The following is a 26,703-nucleotide window of genomic DNA, read 5'->3' on the forward strand; positions in this document are numbered from 1 at the left end:
CACTGAGATGTCTGTTTAAACTACTAGCACACTGCTCAGACACCCATACATACCCCGCAAGACATGCCACCAGAGGTCTCTTCACAATCCCCAAGTCCAGAACAGACTATGGGAGGCGCACAGTACTACATAGAGCCATGACTACATGGAACTCTATTCCACATCAGGTAACTGACTCAAGCAGTAAAATCAGATTAAAAAAAACCTGATAAAAATTCACTTTATGGAACAGCGAGGACTGTGAGGAGTCATGCTATAATAAATGGTGGGGATCTATAATAAATACAAAATCGCTGTCTAGCAATGATCAACAACCAACTTGACAGAGCTTGAAGATTTTTTTAAAGAATAATGTGCAAATATTGTATAATGCAGGTGTACAAAGCTCTTAGAGGCTTACCCAGAAAGACTCACAGCTGTAATCACTCTTAGAGGCTTACCCAGAAAGACTCACAGCTGTAATCACTCTTAGAGACTAACCCAGAAAGACTCACAGCTGTAATCACTCTTAGAGACTTACCCAGAAAGACTCACAGCTGTAATCACTCTTAGAGACTTACCCAGAAAGACTCACAGCCGTAATCACTCTTAGAGACTAACCCAGAAAGTCTCACAGCTGTAATCGCTCTTAGAGACTAACCCAGAAAGACTCACAGCCGTAATCACTCTTAGAGACTTACCCAGAAAGACTCACAGCTGTAATCACTCTTAGAGACTAACCCAGAAAGACTCACAGCTGTAATCACTCTTAGAGACTTACCCAGAAAGACTCACAGCTGTAATCACTCTTAGAGACTTACCCAGAAAGACTCACAGCTGTAATCACTCTTAGAGACTTACCCAGAAAGACTCACAGCTGTAATCACTCTTAGAGACTTACCCAGAAAGACTCACAGCTGTAATCACTCTTAGAGACTTACCCAGAAAGACTCACAGCTGTAATCACTCTTAGAGACTAACCCAGAAAGACTCACAGCTGTAATCACTCTTAGAGACTTACCCAGAAAGACTCACAGCTGTAATCACTCTTAGAGAGTTACCCAGAAAGACTCACAGCTGTAATCACTCTTAGAGACTTACCCAGAAAGACTCACAGCTGTAATCACTCTTAGAGACTTACCCAGAAAGACTCACAGCTGTAATCACTCTTAGAGACTTACCCAGAAAGACTCACAGCTGTAATCACTCTTAGAGACTTACCCAGAAAGACTCACAGCCGTAATCACTCTTAGAGACTTACCCAGAAAGACACAGCTGTAATCACTCTTAGAGACTTACCCAGAAAGACACAACTGTAATCGCTGCCAAAGGGGATTCTAACATATTGATTCAGGGGTGTGAATACTTATGTAAATTATATATTTCTGTATTTCACTTTCAATAAATTAGCAATAATTTATAAAAACATGTTTTAATTTTGTCATTACGGGGTATTGTGTGTACAGTGCATTCGGAAAGTGTTCAGACCCCACATTTTGTTAATAAGTAACAGTCTTATTTTAAAATGGATTAAATTATTTTTTTCCCCTCATAATTCTACATACAATACCCCATAGGTCCAAAGCAAAAACAGGTTTTTAGAACTTTTTTGGAGACTTGAAATTGAGCTCAGGTGCATCCTGTTTCCATTGATCATCCTTGAGACAACGTGATTGGAGTCCACCTGTGGTAAATTCAAGTGATTGGACATGATTTGGAAAGGTACACACCTGTCTATATAAGGTCCCACAGTTGACAGTGCATGTCAGAGCAAAAACCAAGCCATGAGGTCGAAGGAATTGTCCGTAGAGCTCCGAGACAGGATTGTGTCGAGGCACAGATCTGGGGAAGGGTACCAAAAAATATCTGCAGCATTGAAGGTCCCCAAGAACACAGTGGCCTCCATCATTCTTAAATGCAAGACATTTTGTACCACCAAGACTACCTAGAGCTGGCCACCCGGCCAAAATGAGCAATCGGGGGAGAAGGGCCTTGGGTTCTTGGAACTCCAGAGTTCCTCTGTGGAGAAAGGTTCACCTTAAAACAGGACAACGACCCTAAGCACACAGCCAAGACAACGCAGGAGTGGCTTTGGGACAAGTCAATCAATGTCCTTGAGTGGCCCAGCCAGAGCCCAGACTTCAAACCAATCTAACATCTCTGTAGAGACCTGAAAAATAGCTGTGCAGCGACGCTCCCAATCCAACCTGACAGAGCTTGAGAGGATCTGCAGAGAAGAATGGGAGAAACTCCCCAAATACAGGTGTGCCAAGGTTGTAGCATCATATATTTAAAAAAAAATAGATTTAATCCATTTTGATTTCAGACTGTAAGACAACAAAATGTGGAATAAGACAAGAGGTATGAATACTTTCTGAAGGCACTGTGTAATTCCTCTTTTGTGTTGTTCAGCTGTAAGGCCCAGAGGAACCTGAACTCAGCATTTGCCATCATCATGGGACTAAACACTGCAGCTGTCAGCAGACTCAATATAACCTGGGAGGTAAGGGAGACAGACGGAGTGTGTGTGTGTGTGTGTGTGTGTGTGTGTGTGTGTGTGTGTGTGTGTGTGTGTGTGTGTGTGTGTGTGTGTGTGTGTGTGTGTGTGTGTGTGTGTGTGTGTGTGGTAACTTTGACAGTTCTGACGGTGTGTAACTGTTCCCTCTGTTTACGTTCAGAAAGTTCCGGGGAAATTCAAGAAGATTTTCTCTGAACTGGAGTTGATCACAGTAAGACTAATTTTCATTGGTTTATTAAAGTAATATTCTTGCTGAAAAGCTGGTGGAAAATAATTAGGAAGACTTAGCAAATGAATTAACAAATGTCAAGGCTATTGGCATAACAGCCTTTCAGTTCAAATCAACATTACCCTAAGCCAAACCTCTGACCTCAAATCCCTTACCTTACACTGGCTCCTAACCCTAACTTCTCTCTCTCCCTCTCCCTCTCCCTCCAGGACCCGTCTCTGAACCATAAGGCCTACAGAGATGCCTTCAAGAAGATGAAGCCTCCTAAGATCCCTTTCATGCCCTTGCTGTTGAAAGACATCACCTTCATCCACGAGGGAAACAAAACCTTTCAGGACAACCTGGTGAACTTCCAGAAACTGGTGAGGCATGCCATGTGACAGTACCACCCCCCCCGTCTTATGTTCCAGACTCTCTGGATAAGAGCGTCTGCTAAGTGACTAAAGTGTGTGTGTGGACGTTTATCTGTCCGTGTGTTATAACCGTTACCCTCGTGACTGACTCTCTTGTATGCCCTGACCCCTCAGCACATGATCGCCGACATAGTGCGTCTGATTCGCCACTGCCAAAGCGACCAACTGGGTATGTTGTGTGCGTATGTGTGTTTGTGTGTTTGTGCGTCTGTGTTAATATATATACCTGATCTGTGTGTCTGTCTCCTAGGTAACGAGGTGGTCGGCAGCGACAGTCCTGAGGTCAGGGCGAGTGTTCACCACTTACACATCATCGACAATCAACAGACACTCTTTCAACTGTCACACAAACTGGAGCCACGCGCCTGAACACACACACACTCCTAGAGGGACTTTTGACCTCCACAGAACCACAGAAAATACACTTCCTGTATCAAAGGTGCCATGCGAGCCACTGTCTCTCAGCCAATCACAGTTCAACATCCTGAAATAGCCAGCCAACCACACTTCAGAAGACTGATTCAGCCAGCCAACCACAGAGCTGCACACTGAGGCGGCGTTCAGACTGAAAATGAATATCTGGCAAAACCTAATTCAGAATGTTTTTCTATGAGGGTCAAACTTTGACGGATGACAAAGCCTTTGAAGAGGACGGGCGTCCATTCGTTATTGTTCTGTGGTGAATAGCGTTTTTAAGCTACTCTCCAGTTTCTGAGACTGCTTGTTGTTCTGTTTCTGCTCTGAAGTTAACAGTCAGTTTCACTGTATTGATGATCCTCAGTAATGTGACTGCAGATATTAATGGATGGTATAAATGTACAGTGTATATATGGACAGAGTAAACACAGAGTAGATGTGTACTGTATGTGTTCAGGCCACATGGTGAGCCTCTGGGTGTTACAGTGCCAAAGGCCCAGATGGGAAAGAGATGCCATATTCGGCTTTTCACATGTATCCATAGTAACAACAAAGCCTGGTCCTGCCATACCATAAAAGGTCATAACATTACACATTGTTATTAGACGTTATAACATGGTATTATAGAGAGTTATTATATTGTTGTTACACTTTTACTGACTGAAGAGATTGTTCTGTTATTTCAATGCCTGTTACACACAGATTTCACTAAGCAACATGGCCTGGGTTCAATCCCAGCCAATGAGTTCTACATTGACCTAGAACATTACCCTGTTAAGGCTTGGCGTATTCACACCGATCTAGAACATTACCCTGTTAAGGCTTGGCGTATTCACACCGACTGATCTAGAACATTACCCTGTTAAGGCTTGGCGTATTCACACTGATCTAGAACACTACCCTGTTAAGGCTTGGCGTATTCACACTGATCTAGAACATTACCCTGTTAAGGCTTGGCGTATTCACACTGATCTAGAACATTACCCTGTTAAGGCTTGGCGTATTCACACTGATCTAGAACATTACCCTGTTAAGGCTTGGCGTATTCACACTGATCTAGAACACTACCCTGTTAAGGCTTGGCGTATTCACACCGACTGATCTAGAACATTACCCTGTTAAGGCTTGGCGTATTCACACTGATCTAGAACACTACCCTGTTAAGGCTTGGCGTATTCACACTGATCTAGAACATTACCCTGTTAAGGCTTGGCGTATTCACACTGATCTAGAACATTACCCTGTTAAGGCTTGGCGTATTCACACTGATCTAGAACATTACCCTGTTAAGGCTTGGCGTATTCACACTGATCTAGAACATTACCCTGTTAAGGCTTGGCGTATTCACACTGATCTAGAACACTACCCTGTTAAGGCTTGGCGTATTCACACTGATCTAGAACATTACCCTGTTAAGGCTTGGCGTATTCACACTGATCTAGAACACTACCCTGTTAAGGCTTGGCGTATTCACACTGATCTAGAACATTACCCTGTTAAGGCTTGGCGTATTCACACTGATCTAGAACATTACCCTGTTAAGGCTTGGCGTATTCACACTGACTGATCTAGAACATTACCCTGTTAAGGCTTGGCGTATTCACTGACTGATCTAGAACACTACCCTGTTAAGGCTTGGCGTATTCACACTGATCTAGAACATTACCCTGTTAAGGCTTGGCGTATTCACACTGATCTAGAACATTACCCTGTTAAGGCTTGGCGTATTCACACTGATCTAGAACATTACCCTGTTAAGGCTTGGCGTATTCACACTGACTGATCTAGAACATTACCCTGTTAAGGCTTGGCGTATTCACACTGACTGATCTAGAACATTACCCTGTTAAGGCTTGGCGTATTCACACTGATCTAGAACATTACCCTGTTAAGGCTTGGCGTATTCACACTGATCTAGAACACTACCCTGTTAAGGCTTGGCGTATTCACACTGATCTAGAACATTACCCTGTTAAGGCTTGGCGTATTCACACTGATCTAGAACATTACCCTGTTAAGGCTTGGCGTATTCACACTGATCTAGAACATTACCCTGTTAAGGCTTGGCGTATTCACACCGACTGATCTAGAACATTACCCTGTTAAGGCTTGGCGTATTCACACTGATCTAGAACATTACCCTGTTAAGGCTTGGCGTATTCACACTGATCTAGAACATTACCCTGTTAAGGCTTGGCGTATTCACACTGACTGATCTAGAACATTACCCTGTTAAGGCTTGGCGTATTCACACTGATCTAGAACATTACCCTGTTAAGGCTTGGCGTATTCACACTGATCTAGAACACTACCCTGTTAAGGCTTGGCGTATTCACACTGATCTAGAACATTACCCTGTTAAGGCTTGGCGTATTCACACTGATCTAGAACACTACCCTGTTAAGGCTTGGCGTATTCACACTGATCTAGAACACTACCCTGTTAAGGCTTGGCGTATTCACACTAGTACATGCACATGTATCTACAGTATTCAGGTGTGTAGGAGCAGGGCAGCACTGCAATAGGACTGCTTATTGTAATAGTGAGTGTATTTATGTTTCTCTAAAGGAGACAGACTGTGACGGTCCTGTGTGCCAGATGAGACGGCAGCTGTATAAAGACAATAATAAAACTGTAAAGCTATAAAAGGTTACGGTTAGATGTGTAAAGATAGTGAACTGTGTATAAAAAGGTTTGAATTTGAAGCTGAAATGCTGGAATGTTTAAAACAGGAGACTAGTGAATGATTGTTACTGTCCTGCGTGATGTCAAAATGAGGGGGGGCGACAGAGGAAAAAAAAGAACCAATGAAAAAGAGAGTTTTGTTGTTGTTTTCTTGCCGTGGTCATGACGATGTAAAGTTCTGTTTTAAAGAATGTTGTTGTGTTTGCATGACGTGACGATCCCATGACATCACAATGCAAGACCACAGATCCTGTTCTATAATGCCCTACGTTTGACCCGAACCCATGTGGTCCCGAACCCATGTGGTCCCGGTCAAAAGTAGTGTACTATATAAGCGAGGGAATAGTGTGCCATTTCAGATTTGCTATAAGGCTTTATTCTTCTGTAATATTGTTGACTTGTTAATATGGATAATGTTAATACTAGAAGGCAGGGTTTCCCAACCCTTTCCTCGGCTACTGGCAGACATTTCACATTTCAGTTTTAACCCTAAACTGCCAGCATGATTCAGTTGGTCAGCTAATCATCAAGCCTTTAACTAATTGAATCAGGTATGCCAGTTCAGGGTTAAAACATACATGTGAAACGTCTAGGGGAGGCCAGAGGAAATAGTTGGGAAACCAATGCTATAATGTTATTATTATTATTATTGTTTTATTATGATGTTTTTGATGTTATTATTTATCTGTTTAAAAGTAGACTCCTCAATATGACATCATAAAGAGCGGGTCGACTGCTTTTCGCAACATCATCAACAGAATTCAACTCTGCCACTATTGGCTCTGCCACTATTGGCTCTGCCTCTATTGGCTCTGCCTCTATTGGCTCTGCCTCTATTGGCTCTGCCACTATTGGCTCTGCCTCTATTGGCTCTGCCACTATTGGCTCTGCCACTATTGGCTCTGCCTCTATTGGCTCTGCCTCTATTGGCTCTGCCACCATTGGCTCTGCCACCATTGGCTCTGCCTCTATTGGCTCTGCCTCTATTGGCTCTGCCACTATTGGCTCTGCCTCTATTGGCTCTGCCACTATTGTCTCTGCCTCTATTGGCTCTGCCACTATTGTCTCCAAATTGTGCCCTCCCTTGAAGAGATTTGAATTCTGTTGTTGTTGTTGATTCTGTTTCCCCGCCGTACATGATGCCATATTGGTGAGTGTACCTTTAGGGAAAAGAGAAACACAGAGCAATATGCCCCCCCCCCCTAACTGCTGAAGCCACACGTCTTTTCTAAAGAGCATTTTACTACATACAAGTTTTACTTGAGATGATGAATAAATTATAGGTTTTATGTCATATTAAACATTGTGTCGCTGGTCACTGTCTCTGTGAATATATGAGAGAGGAAGAGTAGAGAAAAAGAGTGGGTGGGAGGGAGGGAGGGAGGAGTGGGGGAGGAGGATAAGGAGGGAGGAGTGGGAGAGGAGGATAAGGAGGGAGGAGTGGGAGAGGAGGATAAGGAGGGAGGAGTGGGGGAGGAGGATAAGGAGGGAGGAGTGGGAGAGGAGGATAAGGAGGGAGGCGTGGGGGAGGAGGATAAGGAAGGGGGGCGTGGGGGGAGGCTAAGGAGGGAGGAGTGGGGGGAGGAGGATAAGGAAGGGGGGCGTGGGGGGAGGCTAAGGAGGGAGGAGTGGGGGAGGAGGATAAGGAGGGAGGCGTGGGGGGAGGATAAGGAGGGAGGAGTGGGGGAGGAGGATAAGAAGGGAGGAGTGGGGGAGGAGGATAAGGAGGGAGGAGGAGGAGTGGGGGAGGAGGATAAGGAGGGAGGAGTGGGGGAGGAGGATAAGGAGGAAGGAGTGGGGGAGGAGGATAAGGAGGGAGGAGTGGGGGAGGAGGATAAGAAGGGAGGAGTGGGGGAGGAGGATAAGGAGGGAGGAGTGGAAGAGAGAGAATGCAGCTTCTGCACTACAGAATATTTTTTCTAAATCAGATTATGTTCCCAGTCACTTTTAAAAAGAAACCGAAAGGCAATAATACCAAACATCATCACGAGATAATAAATATTTGTTGTAGCATGACAGAGATTTGTTCAATGTAGTCTTAATGTACTCTGATCCAAAAGCAACTAGGCCCAGATGCAATTTTGCTACAATCATGTACTGTCTTTGATATTTATATTTATATATACAAGCACAGAACGTAAAAAAAGGTTAGACGGTGTGGTGACAGATGGAGCAATGACAATGGGTTAGTTATTACAAATCCTTGGTGTGGTTCTGTTAGGCCCACATGGTGCTTTTGCCGCGAAACTGTGGAGAGGGCGGGACTCGGACTGTTCCATTCTGTATCCGGGGAGAGATAGAAAGAGACTCAGAGCAGAAACTCATTGTAATCATAACACAACTCAATTCACTCTCACTGTCGTTTTCTAACGACTTCTACATACAATTCAAATATTCTGGGCTCACAAAAATAAATTATTAAGCCTGGAAACATATTTGAACTAAACTCGAAACTCAACTACTCCCCTGCTTTTTGAGACAAGTACTTGAACTCGTGTTGTTTTTTAAAACCATTGATTGATTTTGTTGAGTGAACTGCATGTCTTCGAGAGATAGAAAACCCGTCTCTCAAACGAGTTAAAATGCTGTTATCAACAAAGGTAAGTTATGTTTAACAGTTGCAACTTTTCTATCGTCCCGTTTAGCTAAAACACTGGTGAAATAGCTATACACATGATACGTCTTGGTGGTATCGTCCAATCCAGGGACCGAAGGCCATTTGCTCCACTTTGGACCAACACTAAGGAATAGGCTAAATAAAGTCATTAAATGTCCAGTTGGGAATTTCATCAAATGAAGTATTGATAGCCTGTATCATAGCTAGATATCAGTGCTACAGTATTTGAATGTTAAAATGACATAGGAATACATTTGGTCAATTGTTTACCTTCTGTTAGTGGGCCACACAGTCAGACTACTGCTCTGTAATGGACTGATCAGCTGTCAATCATCAGACTACTTTCTGGAACGTACCATATTACAGGGCATCAGAGCCAGCACGGTATGGCAGTGCTCTCTGTGCATAGTGTGGAAACGGATATTATCTATTAGCGTGTAGCTTTATCACCCGATGTATAGGGGAAACTCTAGGATATTTTATAGGAAGTTAATTTTAAGTGTCTTTCGTTTTAAAGCGTCAATAAGCAGTTCAAACACTCTGCCCGTGTTTCGCAAAAAAAAAAGCTGAGGGATGGGGCTGAAGAAAGTTAACCTCTCAGAATCAGACAGCTATGATGCAAGGACTTAACATCCATGCAAGTGATGGAGTCAAGTCCCTTAGTGTTCCAGTCCCTTAGTGTTCCAGTCAGGAGTCCCTTGGTAAATTAGTGCTGAAAGCTGCGGTCCAACCATTTTTTTTAACGCTACATTTCATCACACTGTTGCACATTTGTAAGGCTACATAGATAATACAGCTATCTAACGTTTGCTGTTGTAGCTAGTATGTTGAATTATGCATAAGATGTAATTTTTTGTAAATCACATTGTATTCGTCACATGTTTCGTAAACAATAGACTAACAGTGAAACGCTTACATACGGGTCCTTCCCAACAATGCAGAGAGAAAGAAAATAGAGAAATAATAGAAAAGTAAAACAGATTAATAATAATAATAGATACAGAGTGAATATAACTTGGCTGTATACACTGGGTACTAGTACCAAGTCGATATGCAGGGGTATGAGCAGGGGTATGAGGTAATTAAAGTAGATGTGTACATATAACTAAGAATAAAGTGATGTAATAAACAGTAGTAGCAGTTTATGTGATGAGAGAACTTAGTGCAGATAGTCCAGGTGGTTAACTACAGTATTTAACTAACTCTTTAGCAGTCTCATGGCTTGTGGATAGAAGCTGTTCAGGGTCCTGTTGGTTGCAGACTTGGTGCGTTGGTACTAATTGCCGTGCGGGAGCAGAGAGAACAGTCTATGACTTGGGTGGCTGGAGTCTTATACAGTTTTTAGGCTGTTCTTCTGACACCGCCTGATTTATAGAGGTCCTGGATGGCAGGCAGCTTAGCTCCAGTAATGTACTGGGCCGTACACACCATCCTCTGTAGCGCCTTGCAGTCAGATGCCAAGCAGTTGCCATACCAAGCGGTGATGCAGCCAGTCAAGATGCTCTCAATGGTGCAGCTGTAGAACTTTTTGAGGATCTGAGGGCCTGTCATGGCAAATAATGTCCCCCTCTGCATCACAATAGGATTCGATAAGCTATAAACTCGTCCGTTGCTATATCAACGGTGTGATGACCTAATGATTAGAATTTTGGAGGTCATTACAGCCTAAATTACGTTCTTTTCATCATCGCTATGCCAACAAGGCTGATTTCTGTGACAATTCCGCTGTTTTAAACAAGTTTATTTTTATTTTCTTTAGCTAATAAAATGAAAACATTACTTCAAACTACTTTTGGGTACCTTGTTAACATTACAACATGAAATCCAATGGCAAAGAAAACGTAATCTGCTTGATACATTAAAGTTACTTACCTTACAAAGTCAGCTAATTTCCACTCCATTCATATGCAAATCATGTTTTAATTTTAACATGCTCTTCTCTTATCGACAGTGAAATAATATCATTTCAGTAGTCCGCTATTATGATTAAGTTTTGTTCTATCTCACATAGCTCATTAATACACCCTTGTGGTTGTGTGTGTGTATATGTGTGTCTCTCTCTGTGTCTCTCTCTCTGTGTCTCTCTCTCTCTGTGTCTCTCTCTCTCTGTGTCTCTCTCTCTCTGTGTCTCTCTCTCTCTGTGTCTCTCTCTCTCTGTGTCTCTCTCTCTCTGTGTCTCTCTCTCTCTGTGTCTCTCTCTCTCTGTGTCTCTCTCTCTCTGTGTCTCTCTGTCTCTGTCTGTGTCTCTCTCTGTCTCTGTCTCTCTCTCTCTCTGTCTCTGTCTCTCTCTCTTAGGTCTTAGGATACAACAATGAATAATGTGGAACAAATAAATACCATCAAAGGATACTTTAAAACTTACAATAATGAACACCTTGTGAAACAGCTGTGAAAACCAACCTGCCAATATTTAAGATTTTCATATTTAAACTTTTATATTTTTTGGCAGAGTTGTGTCATTAATTTATTTTCACAGATTTTTTGTTGTTGTACACTCACAAGGCAATCAGACTAAAAAAGTGAATTGTGGTGTGTGGAATATTGAGGAGGTGGTTGCCGTGTGGGTGGGATGTTCTGCCTGTTCTCAACAGGCAGCCAGTCTTGGAAGGGGGACGTGAAGAGGGAGACTGCAACGTCCAGGCACTGCTGCTCTCTTTGTTCTGAGTGTTTACAGTGCTTGTGTTTTTTAGTTTATCTGTGTATGATAGAGCAAGAGAACTTTCTTAGCAGATAATGACAGCAACAGTAGCTATAGATGATGTAATGAAAAGTTGGAGGATGGTTGGTAATGGAGGACATCAGGTGGATCCATGTCTAGGTGTTGGGTAGAACCACTAGGTCCTGGAGAACAGATAATGGAGGACATCAGGTGGATCCATGTCTAGGTGTTGGGTAGAACCACTAGGTCCTGGAGAACAGATAATGGAGGACATCAGGTGGATCCATGTCTAGGTGTTGGGTAGAACCACTAGGTCCTGGAGAACAGATAATGGAGGACATCAGGTAGATCCATGTCTAGGTGTTGGGTAGAACCACTAGGTCCTGGAGAACAGATAATGGAGGACATCAGGTGGATCCATGTCTAGGTGTTGGGTAGAACCACTAGGTCCTGGAGAACAGATAATGGAGGACATCAGGTGGGTCTAGGTGTTGGGTAGAACCACTAGGTCCTGGAGAACAGATAATGGAGGACATCAGGTGGGTCTAGGTGTTGGGTAGAACCACTAGGTCCTGGAGAACAGATAATGGAGGACATCAGGTGGATCCATGTCTAGGTGTTGGGTAGAACCACTAGGTCCTGGAGAACAGATAATGGAGGACATCAGGTGGATCCATGTCTAGGTGTTGGGTAGAACCACTAGGTCCTGGAGAACAGATAATGGAGGACATCAGGTGGATCCATGTCTAGGTGTTGGGTAGAACCACTAGGTCCTGGAGAACAGATAATGGAGGACATCAGGTGGATCCATGTCTAGGTGTTGGGTAGAACCACTAGGTCCTGGAGAACAGATAATGGAGGACATCAGGTGGATCCATGTCTAGGTGTTGGGTAGAACCACTAGGTCCTGGAGAACAGATAATGGAGGACATCAGGTGGGTCTAGGTGTTGGGTAGAACCACTAGGTCCTGGAGAACAGATAATGGAGGACATCAGGTGGGTCTAGGTGTTGGGTAGAACCACTAGGTCCTGGAGAACAGATAATGGAGGACATCAGGTGGATCCATGTCTAGTTGTTGGGTAGAACCACTAGGTCCTGGAGAACAGATAATGGAGGACATCAGGTGGATCCATGTCTAGGTGTTGGGTAGAACCACTAGGTCCTGGAGAACAGATAATGGAGGACATCAGGTGGATCCATGTCTAGTTGTTGGGTAGAACCACTAGGTCCTGGAGAACCCCTCGGTCCTGGAGAACAGATAATGGAGGACATCAGGTGGATCCATGTCTAGGTGTTGGGTAGAACCACTAGGTCCTGGAGAACAGATAATGGAGGACATCAGGTGGATCCATGTCTAGGTGTTGGGTAGAACCACTAGGTCCTGGAGAACAGATAATGGAGGACATCAGGTGGATCCATGTCTAGGTGTTGGGTAGAACCACTAGGTCCTGGAGAACAGATAATGGAGGACATCAGGTGGATCCATGTCTAGGTGTTGGGTAGAACCACTAGGTCCTGGAGAACAGATAATGGAGGACATCAGGTGGATCCATGTCTAGGTGTTGGGTAGAACCACTAGGTCCTGGAGAACAGATAATGGAGGACATCAGGTGGGTCTGGGTGTTGGGCAGAACCACTAGGTCCTGGAGAACAGGAGCAGAGTTAAAGGGAACAGGGTAAGAGACAGACGTAAACACACAGGTTACACTTTACTGTGAGAAATGTTGATGGATTAGTACAGTGTTTATAAATGGGAGATATGTACTTTTCAACACTTTTGGAAGGTATAGCCTACCTCAAGCTGGTCCCCCTCCGACAGAGAATCAGACTGATCCGAACTCACTGGTTCTGGTGGATAGGAAGGTTGCTGGCTTCCACCGAGATAACCCTAGGAAGACAAAGAGAAAAATATCACTGTTAGGGAAACTAAAACTAGCTTCAGGTTATTTTGTGTGTAAATGCAAATAGTTATTATCTGAGATTTGTTTATATTCACCTGAACAGATGGTGACCCCAGCTAGGAACAAAAGAGCAGCGAGGTTTCCCAGGTCTCACCTTCCTTCCAAACCAAGACATTCGCCCGGATGTCATAGCACTTGGTTCCCTTCTTGATTCTGCTCCGGTTGCTCCCTTTTTATTCCTCCTGCGTCTTCTCCATGTTCAGTCTCACCTTGATTGATAACAGGAAGAAATGCAATTCTATTTCATATTACAATTACATGTCTTACCTATTTTTTTTTACCTGGTTAAAAACCTCCACATCCTTCTCAGCCCGTGCCTGAAGGTGATCCTCGATGGCGTTCTGATCTGGTTCCACAACTTCCACCACATCGGGGGGGTTTCAGTGATCTGAAACATTAGACAAAAATAGCAATAGACCAACAACAACACTGAGTCAATCACACAAACTCAGAAACAACAAAAAAACGTCCCTTTTTTCAGGACCCTGTCTTTCCAAAATAATTTGTAAAAATCCAAATAACTTCACAGATCTTCATTGTAAAGGGTTTAAACACTGTTTCCCATGCTTGTTCAATTAACCATAAACAATTAAGGAACATGCACCTGTGGAACTGTCGTTAAGACACTAACAGCTTACAGACGGTAGGCAATTAAGGTCACCGTTATGAAAACTTAGGACACTAAAGAGGCCTTTCTACTGACTCTGAAAAACACCAAAAGAAAGATGCCCAGGGTCCCAGCTCATCTGTGTGAACGTGCCTTAGGCATGCTGCAAGGAGGCATGAGGACTGCAGATGTGGCCAGGGCAATAAATTGCAATGTCCGTACTGTGAGGCGCTTAAGACAGCGCTACAGGGAGACAGGACGGACAGCTGATCGTCCTCTCAGTGGCAGACCACGTGTAACAACACCTGCACAGGATCGGTACATCCGCTGCTGTTGTGTGCAAAGATAATTACCTTCAGGTTGTTCTCCCACCCTTCCTGGTACCAATCAAGAGACTTGCCCATGGCAGTCTGGTTGGTCCATCCACCAAACCTGGAGGAGGAGGTGTGGAAAGCGATATCTATTGACAATGTAAGATATTGAAATATGTCTGATTTATGTATCATACAAAAACAAATTGTAAAACAAGCCATTGGTGACAGAATATAACCTATAACAGCCGTACCTTGTTCCAGCGTTCATGACTTCGGTTACTCAAGATGACCTCAGGAGAACCGTGGGTGTTGAAGATGTCCATCATCGCCTTGGAGGTGGCCTCGCCAGTCTCGTCCTTGATGGGTATCATACAAAACGAAAAATTCTATTTTTGTTTCCAAGCGCCCTTTTTTTAATGGGTTACAGAAGGGAATTTATAGTTAAGCACTTTCTCTTCCTTTACTGACCTTAATGGTTATTGCCTCCACCCACTTGGTAAAGTGACCGGTCGCCGTCAGACACCAGCTGTTGCCATTCCTGGATTTAGTGACGGGTCCAATGAGGTCCACCCCTAACATTTAAAGTGTTCGAGAGAAGATGACTTTATTCTTACCCGTATCTGTGTCATACAGTAGGCAGATTGTCATATTTGTAAGGTTACTGACACACACATTCTATAATATTGAACTCTGCTGTGGTCCAAATAAAGCAACCATTACAAAACTACTTATCAGGGCAAAGTTTGAATTGGGACACTTACCGATCATGTGCCGTGATGAAACAACTTTGATGGGCTTCAACCTCGGTGCCAACTTCTGTCAGGCTAGACAAGGTACTGACCTTTAAGCACAAAGTGACACATTTAAACATTGTGTGCTCTCTGATATGACATTCATTGAAATCATAATAATTTCAGATGTAATGGATTGATAAACAAAAGGTTATTTCACTTGTCCAGCTGTCCACCTCCTTGACAATTCCCCGTCAGAAGATGCGTAGGTTGATTTTGGCAATCATGCGTTTCACTCCGAAATGGCCAGCATGCATCTCGGTCAGCACGGCCTCCTTCTCCTCCGTAGTGAAAATCACCCTCCTGTGTGGCTGGCCATCCTTCCCCTGTAGGTACATATGATTGCCTAACAAGCTGGAAGAGAAGAGTTATTGAAATACTCAAGTCGAAGTACATTTGCACTGCTGTCTTTCTCTGTTTCTCCATTTCTTTTCTGTCTTCCTTTCTCTCTTTCTCACTTCCTCCCTCCCTCCCTCTGTCTTGTCTTGTCTGTCTGTCTAGTGAAGACACCTAGTTAAGGGCAGTTAGTTACCATAATTGCTTACTATCCATTTGATTGATCAGGTTTAACTTATAGCTAGACGCCTCAATGTGACAGACATAACTATACCAGTGGAGGCTGCTGAGAGGAGGACGGCTCATAATGATGGCTGGAATGGAGTCGGTGGAATGGTATCAACCACATGGAAACCAGGTGTCTGATACCATTCCATTTACTCCATTACAGACATTATTATGAGCCATCCTTCCCTCAGCAGCCTCCACTGAACTATATGTATAGCTAGCGACATGTAGATGACCAACTAGCTAGATGGAAAATAATTGTACATAGCTAAATCTGTCCCGTTACCTAATAGAAGTTAATTTCTCTGAATGTTGCACCTGTTGGTGCCTTCGTAGTACTTCACCTGGTTGAAAATATCAAATTAAATCTCCTTGAGGGATGCCATTGAAGTGCAAGCTATATACAAACAGTAACACTTACAGTAGCTAGCTAACGTTTGCTAAATAAACTGTCTGGCTAGCAGACGAGGCAGGCTGAGGTAAATTAGTAGTACTACAGTAGCTAGCAACCTCTAAAAATAGCTTAAATTATTTCTTCCTATTACACAGTATTTTCTTTATCTACAGTTGAAGTCAGAAGTTTACATACACCTCAGCCAAAAACATTTAAACTCAGTTTTTCACAATTCCTGACATTTAATCCGAGTAAAAATTCCCTGTTTTAGGTCAGTTAGGATCACCACTTTATTTTAAGAATGTGAAATGTCAGAATAATAGTAGAGAAGGATTTATTTCAGCTTTTATTTCTTTCATCACATTCCCAGTGGGTCAGAAGTTTACATACACTCGATTAGTATTTGGTAGCATATTGCCTTTAAATTGTTTAACTTGGGTCAAACGTTTTGGGTAGCCTTCCACAAGCTTCCCACAATAAGTTGGGTGAATTTTGGCCCATTCCTCCTGACAGAGCTGGTGTAACTGAGTCAGGTTTGTAGGCCTCCTTGCTCGCACACGCTTTTTCAGTTCTGCCCACAAAGTTTCTATGGGATTGAGGTCAGGGCTTTGTGATGGCCACTCCAATACCTTGACTTTGTTGTCCTTAAGCTATTTTGCCATAACTTTGGAAGTATGATTGGGGTCATTGTCCATTTGGAAGACCCATTTGCAACCAAGCTTTAACTTCCTGACTGATGTCTTGAGATGTTGCTTCAGTATATCCACATCATATCCACATCATCCTCATGATGCCATCTATTTTGTGAAGTGCACCAGTCCCTCCTGCAGCAAAGCACCCCCACAACATGATGCTGCCACCCCCGTGCTTCACGGTTGGGATGGTGTTCTTCGGCTTGCAAGCATCCCCCTTTTTCCTCCAAACCTAACAATGGTCATTATGGCCAAACAATTATATTTTTGTTTGTTCAGACCTGAGGACATTTCTCCAAATAGTATTATCTTTGTCCCCATGTGCAGTTGCAAACCGTAGTCTGGCTTTTTTTATGGCGGTTTTGGAGCAGGTGCTTCTTCCTTGCCGAGCGGCCTTTCAGGTTATGTCGATATAGGACTCGTTTTACTGTGGATATAGATACTTTTGTACCTGTTTCCTCCAGCATCTTCACAAGGTCCTTTGCTGTTGTTCTAGGATTGATTTGCACTTTTCGCACCAAAGTACCTTCATTTGTAGGAGACAGAACGCATCTCCTTCCTGAGCGGTATGACGGCTGCGTGGTCCCATGGTGTTTATACTGGTGTACTATTGTTTGTACAGATGAACATGGTACCTTCAGGCGTTTGGAAATTGCTCCCAAGGATGGACCAGACTTTTGGAGGTCTACAATTCTTTTCCTGAGGTCTTGGCTGATTTTCTTTTGATTTTCTCATGATGTCAAATAAAGAGGCACTGAGTTTGAAGGTTGGCCTTGAAATACATCCACAGGTACACCTCCAATTGACTCAGGCTAATTGACATCATTTATCAGAAGCTTCTAAAGCCATGACACAATTTTCTGGAATTTTCCAAGATGTTTAAAGGCACAGTCAACTTAGTGTATGTAAACTTCTGACCCACTGGAATTGTGATTAAGTGAAATAATCTGTCTGTTAACAATTGTTGGAAAGATGACTTGTCATGTACAAAGTAGATGTCCTGACCGACTTGCCAAAACCATAGTTTGTTAAGTTGGTTGGATGTCCTTTGGGTGGTGGACCATTCTTGATACACACGGAAAACTGTTGAGTGTATGAAACTCGGCAGCGTTGCAGTTCTTGACACAAACCGGTGCGCCTGACACCTACTACCATACCCCGTTCAAAGGTACACAAGCCATGTCTCAATTGCCTCAAGGCTCAAAAATCCCCTTCATTTACACTGATGTGTAGTGGATTTATCAAGTGACATCAATAAGGGGTCATAGCTTTCACCTGGATTCACCTGGTCAGTCTGTCATGGAAAGAGCAGGTGGTCTTAATGTTACCGCCCCGTATTCTTCACATAGTGTCTGTTTACATTTACAATGTTTACAAACATTGAAGCAAAACAAGCTTATATTTTGGGTTCTGATGGGGTACGACAGTTAAACTAAGCTCATGAAGCATTTACAAGTTATATTCTTTAAGAATCAATGGGTACATATCAGTAATTGAAAATTCAAAAAAATGTATATCAAATGCAGATTGCCCCTTTTTAATCTGTTGCCCCTCTTCCCCTAGACCCCCAGGGCCCTGGCGGCCATCTTTGAGAGTCCCAGTGATGACGAGGACTTCCTGGGTTTCGCCGGGCCAGTGCTGAGTGACAGCGAGTCAGACAGCCTAGCCTCCGAGGACTCTGGGAAGCCGGTTGGTAGCTGCTGATCAGTACCCCACACATACACACACTGCAATCCTTGTTTCTTTATTCTGCTACAGTTAGCTAGTGAAATAATCCATCCATCTCTCTCCCTCTCTCCAGGCCATATCTTTCAGGTCAAAGTTTGTGACCTCTGAGTTGGTTAGTCTGTTTAGCCATTCTGACAATGAGGGGGAGGAGTTTGAGGGCTTCAGTGAGGAAGAGGAGGAGAAGAGGGGTTCCAGAAGCAGGACGAAGGCTATGGTGCTGAGACCTAACTTGTTTTCTCGTTTCCTGTTCTGTCTTCCTGTTCTCTCTTGTCTCTCGTTTCCTGTTCTGTCTTCCTGTTCTCTCTTGTCTCTCGTTTCCTGTTCTGTCTCCCTGTTCTCTCTTGTCTCTCGTTTCCTGTTCTGTCTCCCTGTTCTCGCTTGTCTCTCGTTTCCTGTTCTGTCTCCCTGTTCTCGCTTGTCTCTCGTTTCCTGTTCTGTCTTCCTGTTCTCTCTTGTCTCTCGTTTCCTGTTCTGTCTTCCTGTTCTCTCTTGTCTCTCGTTTCCTGTTCTGTCTTCCTGTTCTCGCTTGTCTCTCGTTTCCTGTTCTGTCTTCCTGTTCTCGCTTGTCTCTCGTTTCCTGTTCTGTCTCCCTGTTCTCTCTTGTCTCTCGTTTCCTGTTCTGTCTCCCTGTTCTCGCTTGTCTCTCGTTTCCTGTTCTGTCTTCCTGTTCTCGCTTGTCTCTCGTTTCCTGTTCTGTCTCCCTGTTTTCTCTTGTCTCTCGTTTCCTGTTCTGTCTTCCTGTTCTCTCTTGTCTCTCGTTTCCTGTTCTGTCTCCCTGTTCTCTCTTGTCTCTCGTTTCCTGTTCTGTCTCCCTGTTCTCGCTTGTCTCTCGTTTCCTGTTCTGTCTTCCTGTTCTCTCTTGTCTCTCGTTTCCTGTTCTGTCTTCCTGTTCTCTCTTGTCTCTCGTTTCCTGTTCTGTCTTCCTGTTCTCGCTTGTCTCTCGTTTCCTGTTCTGTCTCCCTGTTCTCGCTTGTCTCTCGTTTCCTGTTCTGTCTTCCTGTTCTCTCTTGTCTCTCGTTTCCTGTTCTGTCTTCCTGTTCTCTTGTCTCTCGTTTCCTGTTCTGTCTTCCTGTTCTCTCTTGTCTCTCGTTTCCTGTTCTGTCTTCCTGTTCTCTCTTGTCTCTCGTTTCCTGTTCTGTCTTCCTGTTCTCTCTTGTCTCTCGTTTCCTGTTCTGTCTTCCTGTTCTCGCTTGTCTCTCGTTTCCTGTTCTGTCTTCCTGTTCTCTCTTGTCTCTCGTTTCCTGTTCTGTCTTCCTGTTCTCTCTTGTCTCTCGTTTCCTGTTCTGTCTCCCTGTTCTCGCTTGTCTCTCGTTTCCTGTTCTGTCTCCCTGTTCTCTCTTGTCTCTCGTTTCCTGTTCTGTCTTCCTGTTCTCTCCAGTGGGATGTGCGTATGAGGATTCTTGGTTATAACATGACTCATCTTTCTTCTTTTCTCTCGTTCTGTCGTTCCAGTGTATAGCGGAGGAGAGTGATGAGGACACAGGGTTCTACTCCGAGGGGGAGGAGCCAGACACACACAAGAGGAAGAGTCTCTGTGTCGCCTTCAGGTGTGTGTACCTGTGTGTACCTGTGTGTACCTGTGTGTCAGGGTTTTCGTTAGCCGGATTTTTGATTTTTAGCCTGGAAGTACCAGTCGATGGAAATACATTTTTGAATTATATTGATAATTCTGCTTCAGGTTTCCCACAAAAAGACTCTCTGCCCAGAAACGGGAGGCACCAATCAACGCCGCCCCTCCGGAGAGGCGAACCAATGAGAGGCTGCATCTGAAAAGGGGTTTGTCTCAGGAGTCCAGTGGGAGGGAGACACAGGATCAGAAACCGCCCCCAAAGAAAGAGGCGCTAGGAAAAGAGAAGATGGAGGTCGAGTCGCGGGTTCTAAGTAAACGAGCCAAGAACATCCAGGAGAACAAAGCCATGGTACATGACCTCTAACCCTTGACCAGGGTCGTCGTGTCCCTTAGTCAGAAATACTACTGAACCCAAACCCTCTGTTCCACCTCCTTTCACTCCTGTGATTCCTGTCTCTTGTTGTTATTATTGTGTGTATTAGAAGTGTCTTCTCATCCTCTGGTTTGCTGTTGTTGTCCTCCTAGTTGGCCAAGCTGTTTGCTGACCTGACCAACATGTCTGAAGTCACCTCGTCTCCTACCGTGAGTACACTGCACACTAGACTGAGCTACAGTTTGTTGGTGGAGATTTAATTTACCAAATTAGGTGCCTAGTGTAACACCTTTTAGATTATGGTAATTCATACTAACTGAACCTGCAAGTTGAGGATGCAATGTGAGAAGGAAAAGTGTTTTTTTTTCTCACAAAATGTTAACATTTTGTGATTAGCCTGTAAATTAAATTGTGTGGCAGGGGGAATGGAAGCTTGTTGTGTGGCAGGGGGAATGGAAGCTTGTTGTGTGGCAGGTAGGGAATGGAAGCGCGTGGCAGGGGGAATGAAAGCTTGTTGTGTGGCAGGGGGAATGAAAGCTTGTTGTGTGGCAGGTAGGGAATGGAAGCGCGTGGCAGGGGGGAATGAAAGCTTGTTGTGTGGCAGGGGGAATGAAAGCTTGTTGTGTGGCAGGTAGGGAATGGAAGCGCGTGGCAGGGGGGAATGAAAGCTTGTTGTGTGGCAGGTAGGGAATGGAAGCGCGTGGCAGGTAGGGAATGGAAGCGGGTTGAGTGGCAGGGGGAATGAAAGCTTGTTGCGTGGCAGGTAGGGAATGGAAGCGTGTGGCAGGGGGAATGAAAGCTTGTTGCGTGGCAGGTAGGGAATGGAAGCGCGTGGCAGGGGGAATGAAAGCTTGTTGTGTGGCAGGTAGGGAATGGAAGCGCGTGGCAGGTAGGGAATGGAAGCGGGTTGAGTGGCAGGGGGAATGAAAGCTTGTTGCGTGGCAGGGGGAATGAAAGCTTGTTGTGTGGCAGGGGGAATGAAAGCTTGTTGTGTGGCAGGTAGGGAATGGAAGCGCGTGGCAGGGGGAATGAAAGCTTGTTGTGTGGCAGGTAGGGAATGGAAGCGGGTTGAGTGGCAGGGGGAATGAAAGCTTGTTGCGTGGCAGGTAGGGAATGGAAGCGCGTGGCAGGGGGAATGAAAGCTTGTTGTGTGGCAGGTAGGGAATGGAAGCGCGTGGCAGGTAGGGAATGGAAGCGGGTTGAGTGGCAGGGGGAATGAAAGCTTGTTGCGTGGCAGGTAGGGAATGGAAGCGCGTGGCAGGGGGAATGAAAGCGCGTGGCAGGTAGGGAATGGAAGCGGGTTGAGTGGCAGGTAGGGAATGAAAGCGCGTGGCAGGTAGGGAATGGAAGCGGGTTGAGTGGCAGGTAGGGAATGGAAGCGGGTTGAGTGGCAGGTAGGGAATGGAAGCGGGTTGAGTGGCAGGTAGGGAATGGAAGCGGGTTGAGTGGCAGGTAGGGAATGGAAGCGCGTGGCAGGTAGGGAATGGAAGCGCGTGGCAGGTAGGGAATGGAAGCGCGTGGCAGGTAGGGCATGGAAGCGCGTGGCAGGTAGGGAATGGAAGCGGGTTGAGTGGCAGGTAGGGAATGGAAGCGGGTTGAGTGGCAGGTAGGGAATGGAAGCGCGTGGCAGGGGGAATGGAAGCGGGTTGAGTGGCAGGTAGGGAATGGAAGCGCGTGGCAGAGGGAATGGAAGCGCGTGGCAGAGGGAATGGAAGCGCGTGGCAGAGGGAATGGAAGCGCGTGGCAGGGGGAATGGAAGCGAGTGGCAGGGGGAATGGAAGCGGGTTGAGTGGCAGGTAGGGAATGGAAGCGGGTGGCAGGTAGGGAATGGAAGAGCGTTGTGTGGCAGGTAGGGCAAAATAAATCAAGGTGAAATAAAAACTAATTGTATGCAAGCATCACAATTGTTTTATTGTTAAAACATTTCGAAGGAATAATTTCACAAAACAAAAGTTCAGTTCACGTAACAGGGTTGATCTTAATGTTTGTTTTTTTTCATCTTAAAATGAATCACTAATCACACGAAATGAATAATAAGCAACAACATAACTAGGGCTTTACAATGATGGTGAAAACTTGGGTAAATGTTGGGGTTAAAATCTTCCTAGAAGTCACAGAAGATGCACAGAGGGACACATTTAGCAAGTCATTATTCATATAAAAGAAATCAGATTTTATTGAATTTTCCATGTGGCCTATATTAAAGGTCACTTCATTTAATATAATAGAGTTCCATAGGGCGGCTCACAATTGGTCCAGCGTCTTCCGGGTTAGGGGAGGGCTTGACCGGGAGGGTTTTACTTTGTTCATCGCACTCTAGCGCCTCCTTGTGGTGGGCAGGGAGCCTGCAGGCTAACCCTGGTTGTCAGTTGAACAGTGTTTCCTCCGACACGTTGGTAGGGCTGGGTTCCGGGTTAAGCGGGCGGGTGAAACGCGGCTTGGCGGGTCATGTTTCGGAGGATGCATGACTCGACCTTCGCCTCTCCGAAGCCTGTTGGGGAGTTGCAGTGATGAGACAAGATCGTAATCACGAAGTTGGGGACAAAAAGGGGGTAAAAAATGTCCAAAATAATAATAATATCAAAGGGACAAAAAGCACTCATTTCGTAGAACGACACCACTAGATTGCAATCCGACTGAATGTGTAAATCACCTTGCATCCCATAGATTAGTGATGCTACACCTCGTCTGGTTCAAGCTGATCCCCCCCCCCAAACGTGCTGACTTTCTCAGGTGACTCATGACTTCTGGGTGTTGTGGTCCTGACTGTTGCATTGTGGGTGTTGTTGTGTTCCAGAAGAAGAGGCGTGTGAGTGAGAAGCCGCCCCCTCGTAGACGAGGTGTGTGTGAGGGGGGCGAGAGGAGGAACCCGTCGCGTGCGGCCAGACCGCCAGAGAAGTTTGGGGTGGAGGAGAGCAGTACCTCCCCTTCACGACACGACAGATCCGTGAGGACTATCGACGTCGGGAAACTACTGGAGGTACACGTAAACACACTACTGGAGGTACACGTAAACACACTACTGGAGGTACACGTAAACACACTACTGGAGGTGCACGTAAACACACTACTGGAGGTGCACGTAAACACACTACTGGAGGTACACGTCAACACACTACACTACTGGAGGTACACGTCAACACACTACACTACTGGAGGTACACGTCAACACACTACACTACTGGAGGTACACGTCAACACACTACACTACTGGAGGTACACGTCAACACACTACACTACTGGAGGTACACGTCAACACACTACACTACTGGAGGTACACGTCAACACACTACACTACTGGAGGTACACGTCAACACACTACACTACTGGAGGTACACGTCAACACACTACACTACTGGAGGTACACACTACTGGAGGTACACACTACTGGAGGTACACGTCAACACACTACACTACTGGAGGTACACGTTGTGGTGGCTAATTTCCGCATTACCAAATGAGGAGTTACAAACACACCAGTCCGAGTTAAACTACATCTTTAATACTTAAGATACTTTTGCAAAAGTTCTTGACCCCCAATAATGCACTCTCTCGAATGAATCATTTAATGAGGTGATTACAGAATGGCTACAGGGATCTTTTATAGCAACGATACAGCCCCTTCAACGTACATTGACAAACCACAGATACTTAGTAACAGTTCACAAAGGTTAAGTTTTGTATGACAGATATCAATAAAACACATCAGACAGTAACTGCTATGTCAACAGGATTAATTGTATAGCCCAGTATCTGGTCTCCTTAGAACCGTCCCTCCCTGGTACGGTATTGAACAGAACTATTTCATCCAATGGCATATATCAATTGTCAACTCTAGATACTCCCATCTCAAGCAAACCCCCTCTTGACCCTACTCCTGGACAGGCTCACTGGGGGGAGTGAGCCTCTAGGCCATATATTATCACAGGATAAGTGTGAGATCTAAGAGAGGACATACAAGGGTCCATTTACTGCCATAATCCTCCCCACAATAAAGAAAAGGAGGGAGTGACTTGCTCACAGACATTGTGGAGACAAGTCATTGGTTCCCCATTAATCACGCCATCCCTTCACATGGTTTAAGAATAGGTAAAGACACATTCCCATATGAAGACAAATCTGACCTCTCCCCTCTCTGGGCCCCAAGTGTCTGAGAGTGTCTAAGGTAGACGTGCAACTGAAAAGACACCAGAGTCCAATGGACACTTTCTAATGACAGGTACCTCAAATAAGCATATTATACTAATAAAACATCTTAATTATCTATGTTACCCAACTAATTCTGATTCGTCCACGACAACGTAAACACACTACTGGAGGTACATGAGGTACACGTCAACACACTACTGGAGGTACACGTCAACACACTACTGGAGGTACACGTCAACACACTACTGGAGGTACACGTCAACACACTACTGGAGGTACACGTCAACACACTACTGGAGGTACACGTCAACACACTACACTACTGGAGGTACACGTCAACACACTACACTACTGGAGGTACACGTCAACACACTACACTACTGGAGGTACACGTCAACACACTACACTACTGGAGGTACACGTCAACACACTACACTACTGGAGGTACACGTCAACACCAGTGGTGGCTGCTGACAGGAGGACGGCTCATAATAATGGCGCGAATGGAATGGCATCAAACATCTGGTACCATTCCACTGATTCCACTCCAGCCATCACCACGAGCCCGTCCTCCCCATTTAAGATATCACCAACCTCCTGTGACAGACACACACAGTCATAAAGCATGCACACACACACACAGTCATAAAGCATGCACACACACACACAGTCATAAAGCATGCACACACACACACAGTCATAAAGCATGCACACACACACACAGTCATAAAGCATGCACACACACACACAGTCATAAAGCATGCACACACACACAGTCATAATGCATGCACACACACACACACACACAGTCATAAAGCATGCACACCCATAGTTATTATGCACACACTAGACACCCTTTGATCATTGTGATTGTGTGTGTGTGTGTGTGTGTGTGTGTGGGGCCAGGTGGACGAGCTGGGTAGAAGCGGGAAGAAGAGGAGGGTGAGCAGTGGGAAGAAGAAGAGAATTACCCATGTGAGATCAGTGGATGAAATCACAGAGGAAGAGCTGGACAACGTGGCTCAACGCGCCAGAGACAAGATACTGGACAAGGACCACGTAAGACACACACACACAGCAAGGCTTTTACAGTCGTCACTTTTCATCAGTTGTACTGTCTACCCCGTCTCCTGTCCTGTAATAGAGATGGATCTGATGTGTGTGTCTATATCAGGGCAGCACGTGTCACCAGTGCAGACAGAAAACTCTGGACACCAAGACGGTCTGTCGTAGTGGAGTGTGTATAGGGGGCAAAGGTCAGTTCTGTGGGCCCTGTCTGAGGAACCGCTACGGAGAGGACGTACACACAGCCCTGCTAGACCCGGTCAGTATATACACACAGCCCTGATAGACCTGGTCAGTATATACACACAGCCCTGATAGACCTGGTCAGTATATACACACAGCCCTGATAGACCCGGTCAGTATATACACACAGCCCTGATAGACCTGGTCAGTATATACACACAGCCCTGATAGACCTGGTCAGTATATACACACAGCCCTGATAGACCCGGTCAGTATATACACACAGCCCTGATAGACCTGGTCAGTATATACACACAGCCCTGATAGACCTGGTCAGTATATACACACAGCCCATATAGACCTGGTCAGTATATACACACAGCCCATATAGACCTGGTCAGTATATACACACAGCCCTGATAGACCTGGTCAGTATATACACACAGCCCTGATAGACCTGGTCAGTATATACACACAGCCCTGATAGACCTGGTCAGTATATACACACAGCCCTGATAGACCCGGTCAGTATATACACACAGCCCTGATAGACCTGGTCAGTATATACACACAGCCCTGATAGACCTGGTCAGTATATACACACAGCCCTGATAGACCTGGTCAGTATATACACACAGCCCTGATAGACCTGGTCAGTATATACACACAGCCCTGATAGACCTGGTCAGTATATACACACAGCCCTGATAGACCTGGTCAGTATATACACACAGCCCTGATAGACCTGGTCAGTATATACACACAGCCCTGATAGACCTGGTCAGTATATACAC

At 45.0% G+C, this 26,703-nt stretch overlaps 2 protein-coding genes and 1 long non-coding RNA gene across 6 annotated transcripts in view; 2 read left to right on the plus strand and 1 right to left on the minus strand.

The window, feature by feature from the left end:
* Positions 1-7,542, plus strand: part of LOC106570585 (rap guanine nucleotide exchange factor 5) — a 101,333-nt gene extending 93,791 nt beyond the window's left edge. For all 3 annotated transcript variants that reach the window (XM_045694949.1, XM_045694951.1, XM_045694950.1), the window contains exons 21-25: positions 2,392-2,482; positions 2,658-2,708; positions 2,936-3,088; positions 3,254-3,308; positions 3,390-7,542. In XM_045694949.1, coding sequence (XP_045550905.1) covers positions 2,392-2,482; positions 2,658-2,708; positions 2,936-3,088; positions 3,254-3,308; positions 3,390-3,508 — 469 coding nt within the window. In that variant the 3' untranslated portion in view covers positions 3,509-7,542. The remainder of the gene's footprint in view (positions 1-2,391; positions 2,483-2,657; positions 2,709-2,935; positions 3,089-3,253; positions 3,309-3,389) is intronic.
* A 1,179-nt stretch (positions 7,543-8,721) lies between these two features.
* Positions 8,722-26,703, plus strand: part of LOC106570587 (cell division cycle-associated 7-like protein) — a 29,523-nt gene continuing 11,541 nt past the window's right edge. The window contains exons 1-9 of one of the 2 annotated variants that reach the window (XM_014143039.2): positions 8,722-8,841; positions 18,405-18,530; positions 18,643-18,783; positions 20,022-20,116; positions 20,248-20,488; positions 20,665-20,721; positions 23,310-23,516; positions 25,568-25,720; positions 25,836-25,985. In XM_014143039.2, coding sequence (XP_013998514.1) covers positions 8,824-8,841; positions 18,405-18,530; positions 18,643-18,783; positions 20,022-20,116; positions 20,248-20,488; positions 20,665-20,721; positions 23,310-23,516; positions 25,568-25,720; positions 25,836-25,985 — 1,188 coding nt within the window. In that variant the 5' untranslated portion in view covers positions 8,722-8,823. The remainder of the gene's footprint in view (positions 8,842-18,404; positions 18,531-18,642; positions 18,784-20,021; positions 20,117-20,247; positions 20,489-20,664; positions 20,722-23,309; positions 23,517-25,567; positions 25,721-25,835; positions 25,986-26,703) is intronic. The other variant, XM_014143040.2, reaches the window with a different exon arrangement.
* Positions 12,573-26,703, minus strand: part of LOC123726865 (uncharacterized) — a 34,367-nt gene continuing 20,236 nt past the window's right edge. Inside the window, exons 2-10 of the long non-coding RNA XR_006759007.1 lie at positions 15,352-15,545; positions 15,162-15,241; positions 14,869-14,972; positions 14,652-14,756; positions 14,440-14,518; positions 13,761-13,867; positions 13,515-13,688; positions 13,314-13,406; positions 12,573-12,747 (exon numbers count right to left, since the gene is read on the minus strand). This is a non-coding gene — a long non-coding RNA (uncharacterized lncRNA). The remainder of the gene's footprint in view (positions 12,748-13,313; positions 13,407-13,514; positions 13,689-13,760; positions 13,868-14,439; positions 14,519-14,651; positions 14,757-14,868; positions 14,973-15,161; positions 15,242-15,351; positions 15,546-26,703) is intronic.

The sequence above is a fragment of the Salmo salar genome, chromosome ssa14 (genome assembly GCF_905237065.1).
Source record: "Salmo salar chromosome ssa14, Ssal_v3.1, whole genome shotgun sequence".
Taxonomy (NCBI): Eukaryota; Metazoa; Chordata; class Actinopteri; order Salmoniformes; family Salmonidae; genus Salmo; species Salmo salar.